At 36.7% G+C, this 7,595-nt stretch overlaps 2 protein-coding genes across 3 annotated transcripts; one reads left to right on the top strand and one right to left on the bottom strand.

Annotated features, from left to right (window-relative positions):
• On the top strand, positions 103-3,724 carry LOC109845292. Of its 2 annotated transcripts, XR_002248281.1 has the most exons (9): positions 103-330; positions 1,203-1,262; positions 1,499-1,747; positions 1,847-1,923; positions 2,559-2,635; positions 2,732-2,864; positions 2,972-3,155; positions 3,237-3,298; positions 3,388-3,724. XR_002248281.1 is itself a non-coding variant. In XM_020414530.1 (8 exons), exons 1-7 carry the CDS (start codon positions 252-254, stop codon positions 3,125-3,127), a joined length of 831 nt encoding a protein of 276 aa, XP_020270119.1. In that variant the 5' UTR covers positions 103-251; the 3' UTR covers positions 3,128-3,155; positions 3,237-3,724. The 2 variants fall into 2 exon arrangements, 1 of the variants encoding a protein (XP_020270119.1); XM_020414530.1 differs by having other exon boundaries at positions 3,237-3,724.
• LOC109845495 (glycine cleavage system H protein 2, mitochondrial-like) lies at positions 3,935-6,709 on the bottom strand. The gene is made up of 4 exons (XM_020414746.1): positions 6,529-6,709; positions 5,277-5,365; positions 4,838-5,008; positions 3,935-4,296 (listed from the first exon to the last, which is right to left on the bottom strand). Exons 1-4 carry the CDS (start codon positions 6,605-6,607, stop codon positions 4,168-4,170), a joined length of 468 nt encoding a protein of 155 aa, XP_020270335.1. The 5' UTR covers positions 6,608-6,709; the 3' UTR covers positions 3,935-4,167.

Genomic DNA, 7,595 nt, shown 5'->3' with positions numbered 1-7,595 from the left:
CCCCACCCCCCCCCCCCCCCGCCATAAAAATCCGAACTTGCGTCAAAGCCCTAAGAGAATGGCGCGAATACGAGGACGCGGTGAGAGATAAGGACCTCGCCCGGGCCCTCCAGTTCTTGAAATCAGTGCAGTTGAATGAGAGTGATTCTCCGGTTTCTTCGATTCCTTCGTCATCGCCGTCGTATTCGGGGGGATGGTTGAGGCCGGAGAGGGATTGGGAGGTTCTGGACACTTGCTTGAATGCGGATGATATGAGGCTCGTTGGGAGCGCTTACAAGTTCTTGCAGGATCGAGGGTTCTTGGAGAATTTCGGAAAATACAGGAATATTGGTGAGGATTTTGCTCTTTCTTTTTGTGTGTAAAATGTATTTTTTTTTAAATGATATTTTGATGGGTTCTTGTTGGTGAGCTTGGTTGTCTTGTTTTTTTTTTTTTATAACTAAAAGAAGCTATCTTTCAATCTTTCTGTAATCTAGTTTTTCACATCTCAATCAACCTCCAGAGCAAAATCAGCCCTTTGATGATTAAAAAATGATGACAGTCCGATCTATTTTGAGATGTTGCTATAAATTTTCAGAAAATGCCAACTATAGGGAAAAATTTTGATTCTACACAAGCCTGTACTACTGTGGCAGTTCATTTATTTTGATATCTACTTTGCCCTTGAATGCGAGGAGGCGAGCACACTGCGTACGCAAGTAACTATACTGATCAAAATCCTGCATCTCATGAAAAGGCCTATTCCGTATGATGTTGCTGTACTTTTCTCTCCAGGAATCCAGACCTTAAGATTGTTCTCTAATCCTGTAGATAGTGTCCACATTTTCCTTTCTGGATGATATTGTGTGTTAGCATCGCAAAACGACATCTTGATGTCTCAAATTATGAAGTTCGCTAGCAGTTAATTCGCGCACTTGTAACAGGTTTTGTTTACCAATTATGTTCTCTGAGATTACCATGTTGTTTGAGTCTATTGCCTTTCTTGCCATCTGGCATCTGAGTAGTTCATTTACCTTAAAGATTGAAAAGAAATATGTGAGGCAGTAAGTACCTGCGGTAATTGTACCACCACTTGTGCACAGTGTGCAAATGGTCATATTGGTGTGGTTCTCGGCTAAGTTTAATCCCATAAATCCACATGAGTATATTATCCAATTCTATTACTTATGATGATTTCTCATTCTTATTCATTGTTTTTGCAGTTCTAGAAGGGCGGAGAGATGTCAGCCCAACAGTTCTAAAGGAATTAACTGGTCTAGAAGGTTATTATTCTCAACCTCTATTGAATAAAACATCATCTTTTAACTTCTTCGAAGTTTCTGGCAAATAATTCTTAATCGTCAATGACCAGGTTAGTTGTCATCGCATTAGTAATATGGACACCTCTATCCACTGACCTTTTTATTAGTTGCTTGCAAGTTCTATAGAACCTTTTCATCTTTTATCATTTTATGGGGGGAAGGCCTAAATATTTTGTTACTCGTGTGTTTTTCTTGAGCTTCTAAACTTTCACCAAAGAAATGGGGTCTTTCTGGAGCCTCTAGAGTCGTGTTGCTCGCATTCCTCGGTGGTGTATCTTTTCTGCTCTCACAAGGAATAGATATACGTCCTAACTTAGCAGCAATATTAGCGTTAGCAATGGGAGATGCAATTTTTCTAGGTGGTAGCTGCCTTGCTCAGATCTTATGCTTCTGGCCTCCATATAGACGCAGAGTTCTTGTTCATGAAGCAGGACATCTTCTTACTGGTGATTCGAACTGTGATTGATTTTAATAGTTATTTCATTGTTGCGTAGAACTAACTGATTTATAGTTTCTTATTTTTCTTATGTTCATGAATATTGCAGCATATTTAATGGGCTGCCCTATTCGTGGTGTGATCTTGGATCCCATTGTGGCTATGCAGATGGGCATCCAAGGCCAGGTATTCTGTCAATTATTGTTGATCATTCGTGAAATGTGATGCAACAATGAAAAGAGGACGCGGTAATTGTTAGCTTAATCAGCGAAATGGTCCTTAAAAGGAATGAATGTACAAAAGGTTCCATGTTTATGTCAATCTATTAAAACTTAAGAGAACTATATAACATGACATAAAGAATGTGTATCCAATGTGCTTTTTATTTCTTTTAGCTGGATATGTTGAGATGACCCATAGAGCTGAGTGAAAGAAGGGAATCCATGCAAGGAACCCAAAACTTTGGATAAGTCTTTGTTGTTGTTGTTGTATCTTTCCAAACTGGCAAAGGGTAATCCATAATGTTTACTTTCTTGATTTAAGATGGCTCTGATCTCTAGATAGATGTGCTATTGGGGCACAAAGATTAAGTTCACTTGCTTGCTATCCATCCATAGCTTACGAAGTGTGAACTGTGAAGTCCTCATATTTTTAATGGTTTTCATCTTGGAACATTCTTCACTTACGCAAGTTACCCAATTTCATTTCATTAAAACTATGTTGTTAGGGCCCAGTTCGCTCTTTGTGCTTCTCCGACCGAAGCTTATTCTGACCACCTATTTGATGAGTGTCATCTTAGATTCTCAATGTTTCCTTTGCAGGCGGGCACTCAATTTTGGGATGAAAAGTTGGAAAACGAGCTCGCAGAAGGTCGTCTGAGTAGTACTGCTTTCGACAGGTATATACATGAGCTTTCATTGGATACAAAATATAGGAAGCATCTCTACCTTGATTATTGGCAGGTAATTTTAACAGTCATCCATTTATTGCTCAGGTACTGCATGGTGCTATTTGCCGGAATTGCAGCTGAAGCCCTTGTTTATGGGGAGGCTGAAGGTGGAGAAAATGATGAAAACTTGTTCAGGAGTATATCTGTTCTCCTAAGACCGCCACTATCAATTTCACAGGTGTATATAATACCCTTCATGCACTAATTTTGAATAATTCCCTGGAAACTCTAGGATTTCCTTCCTACTATTAAATCTATAATTTGCACTTTTCGGTATATTGGTAGATGTCAAATAAGGCACGGTGGTCAGTTATGCAATCGTACAATCTCCTCAAGTATCACAAGCGCGCGCACAGAGCTGCAGTTAAAGCTTTGGAGAGCGGACACAGCCTTGGCGTTGTCATCAGAAGGATAGAAGAAGCCATGTCCTCCCATAGCTGACAGCATATATTTCAAGTTATTTCAAAAGGTTCTATACACAACTATCCTATAATTACTTGGTTTGCCACATTTATTTAAGGTATAAGCTCTAGTGTTTTCAATTTCTCAGGATGAAGGGAGTTGGAGCAATAGCTGCAATTTGTTTTGGTTCAGGCCTAATCCAAATAAGATGTAAACCCAAGTCAGTAAAATTGACAGTGATCGAATTGGGTTTATCAGGTCGTCCGATATCTTATGCGGTTACTGTGATAATTGTGCAGGAATTTGACAACATGTTGACGTTCTTTTTCGATTCATGCCAATGAATAAGGCATCAACTCTGCTTGGTATAAGAGTTTTCAGGTTCGAACGGAACATGAAAGCAGTGGCCTTTGGTTCTGCCAAGGAAAATATTTTTTCTTGAGTCGTAGTGTAGACAAGAGTGAGAAAAATGACTGTATATAGAATGATGTACAGGGTTCACAAGTCAAAGTTGAGTAGAAACTCCGAATATGGGTTTCATGTTGCTGTATATACTTTCACAATTCAAGTACTTATGTATTCGCTTTGTATATGCTTAATAGAATCATCTGATAAGACTTTGCTATTCTTTTTTCAGCAACTTCTCAGCAAATGTGGCATGTTCAAGGCTTATACGATCTCATAATTATTTCGGTGACGCTGACCTCTTATCTCTCAACCATCAATTAGCTTTTTTAGACAACTTGCTTCACTTATACGTTGTGTTTGGTTGAATAATTGATAGCTTTATGTCCGACCAACGTTATTGAACTGTCACCAAGAAACTTTGAAATGAAAAGCAAAACATCTTATTAACAAATCTCACAGATCTAACATTGAGATAAATTGCGAAGTTACAAGAATTCCGTGAAGCAACAAGCATAAACTAGAGACTCATGGAAAGACTGATTATTTTAGATTTCTAAACATGCATCAAACGAACACCAGGATGAAGTAAACTAACAATTTTTTCTACCTTTTTATTTTTTCCCCCTCAATTTTCAAGACAATGTTCTCAACCAAGTACTACCAAGTATTCCTCAGTGTTTTGCATCCTCTTCTTCGCAAAATTTCATATATTGATCAGCATCCATCAAAGATTCTAACTCCCCTGAGTTGCTCATCTTGACCTTCATAATCCAACCTTTGTCATACGGACCAGCATTCACCTGATTTAAGAACCAAACCAAATGCTTCATCACTATAAAGGATTTTAACAAGTAATAAATGCTAAATAAAAACCTGCTATGGTCTATTGAAAGAGACACTTAACTAAAAATATTACAAAATCTATTATGTTTTCAACTCGAGGTGTGTACTTTCGAACTATTAATCAAAAAAATAAAGAAAAGGAAGAAAATAGGCATCGACTCGTGTGGTCCTCATGAAATGCTCTGCCATTGTGCTAAAAGACATTAAAACTTAAACCTAGCATCTCATTGTGAATCCGGAAAATAAAACCTGAAGTTCAGGATGATAGAAATTTCAACTCTTTGTTTCCAAATTTGCTAGCTATTTTTCCTACTGTTGTGATGTACAAACTTGATAGTGCAGCGAAAATGATACAAGTAAAACATTGAAAGCAAGCCTAGATGTAGTCGAAGTTGAAATACTTTGACATGCAGTTAAGAATAGTTAGAATATATTGGTAACGAAAAGAATATGCTGAGAAATTTTAATACACCATATCAACTAGATTGATCAACTCACCAAACCAGGAGAATCGCTCAATTCGCTGTTAACTTCAACAACCTCCCCAGAAACCGGAGAGTAGACATCACTGGTGGCCTTGACACTTTCAACTGCACCAAAACTCTTCCCCTTTTCCACAGAGGTTCCAACATCAGGCAATTCCACATATACTACGTCGCCCAAATGTTCCTAGAAAAGAAACAATTACTTAGGACAGTACACAATGACTTAAAATCATATTGACAAAAGAATTGAAAGCCATTTTGTGCAAATTAATGCACCTTGGAGATACACGGAGTGAGAAACTATAGTTCTATTGAGATGTACAAGGAATACAATTCTAGAAATTTGAATCACATACATAGGAAAAAGGGAAATTGCATAAAGAACTGCCAAAAGAAAAAGATTTAGGAAGCAAAAAAAAATTAAAATTAAAATAAAGAATGAAATGAATTACCTGGGCATGGTCAGTAATTCCTATGGTCGCAGCAGTACCATCAGCTTTGACCCATTCATGACTGTCGGCGTATTTTAAGTCCTTCACGACTGCAGATATATTGAAAGCAAATCAGGTCCATTTTGTAATGAAATATCCATGCCAGAGAAAACACAACTATCATCCAATCGAGAAGTAAAGCAGAAACAAGCAAATGAATTTTAGACCTCCTACCAACTTGAAGCAGAAAACCCGATATAGCATATACTAGATGTTTTGTAGAAAATACATTGTATTGAAATATGGACCTCCGTAAGGGAAAATCCTTCAGTTGTTACTAGACTTAGCATGTGAGACATAAAGAAGAAATGAAGATCCAAATAGCTTAATAAATCAACTGAGCTAATAATTCTCATTCTATAGAAACTAAATTTTGTATTTCTATATGGATGTTTATCAACAAAGACAGGCTTATCACTAGTCCCACTACATGATGTTCAACTACCATCAATATTAGACGAGACTCCAAAACCAGAAAATATGACGAAGAGTGCTTCCTAGAACCAGTCCACGTCTCTGGCGCCTAGTCCAAAAACAGTTACATACAAACAAACTCATATAATTAAGGGATCACATAGGTCTAGAGAGTTAGCCAGTATAATATGCGCAAGATAATTTATGAGTTATCTCTCTACGGGTCAGGATCACCCACCATTCTAAATAATATCTCCTAAGATCTAAAACATGAATTTCTTTACCAACATCATAAAATCAATTTATACGTGACATTTACATTTCGCTTACAAGTATCAGATCTGGAGATTATTTTCAACTATAATAGAAAAAAATTACTGTTAAGAGTATATAATATTTACTCCACCATCTCAATATTAGTGAATTTCATTCTCTCAAATACGTGGCATAGTTAGAATCAACTGGCAATAGACATGTTAGTTTGAACTTTTTTTTTAATGTGAACTAAGGAATTATTGCCAACTCATACATGTATTGGCCATAAATCTATTCAATCAACTCATGCATCAAGACTTTTACACCCTAAAAAAAAACTCAAAGAAAAGGTGATGGAATGATCCAACACCAGCATCAGACCAAGATACCCGAATCCACTAGATGCCCACTTCAAAAAATCAAATCTTTAACTTCAAATTCAACAGATCCATCTAACCCAAACAATCATCAACTGCGATCTGATCAGGAACGCAGTCTTAAGAAACAGAGTAGGAAACAAATTAGGGCTAGGGTCTGTTATTACCAGAGGAGAAGCCCCTGTGGAAGGTGGAGATCTTGAGATAGGAGGCGGCTCTTGAAGCCCACAACAACCTCGACGCCATGAAGATCAAAGATCGCAACTTTTTTTTTTCTTCTGCCTGTGGGCTATATAAAGTTGGCTGTTCTAGTGCTCTCGGTTTATGAAGTTCAATATTATTTTTTATTTTATAAGTAAAGATCTGGAACTCCCCTTGAAAAGGCACCCAACTTCGCACCCAAAGGGGTTGTTAGGTTGGAGTCCATGGGTCTGGTTCAAGTGAAACCTAGTCAGGTTGCAAACTTCATATTTTCATTGAACAAATTTTCAAAACAGACTCAAATCAATTTTTAATTATCAAAATTAGCCTATTTTTTTTTTAAATTACCAAAATTGACTCACTTTATGCCACGTAAGCTTAATCACATTTCCTAATTAGTCGGGGTTGCCACCCCCGACTGTTTAGGGCATTAAAAATCGGGTTTAAAGCTTCTAATTGGGGTTTAACAATCTCCTAAACAGTCAGGGTTGGTAACCCAGACTAATTAGGACATGGGATTAAGCTTACGTGACATAAAGTGAGTCGATTTTGGTTATTAAAAAAAATGGGTAGATTTTAGTAATTAAAACTTGGTTTGAGTCTACGGTGAAAATTTGTTCTATTTTCATATGTACTATAAATAAAAAATAAAATTTTGCCAATATAACCCCTAAAAATTGCAGAATTGCTCTTCAAATCTTCATTTACGTTGGATAAAAATTATAGGAGATGTGTATTAAATTAGAACCATATTTTTAAAGGAAATTTGGGTCATTTGTCATATCATCCCTCTCGGTTTGAAAGTTCAACAATGTTAAACGTGAACGCTTGCTTTAACTCAACATCCAAGAATGTGAAGGTATATTAAAGATTAGTTAAATTTGATGAGTATAAGTCTGAAAATAAGATAGATTTGGAGAGTACATCGGTATGAAGAAAAATTCTTATAAAATGATAAGTGTAAATTAGATTGCTATGTATTTTTCGATTTTTTTGAATTTTGGATGAATCTATTTTGGATGACTTTAAATCT

This window comes from Asparagus officinalis, chromosome 6 (assembly GCF_001876935.1).
Source record: "Asparagus officinalis chromosome 6, Aspof.V1, whole genome shotgun sequence".
Lineage (NCBI taxonomy): Eukaryota > Viridiplantae > Streptophyta > Magnoliopsida > Asparagales > Asparagaceae > Asparagus > Asparagus officinalis.
This window is presented reverse-complemented; position numbering and strand designations above follow the sequence as displayed.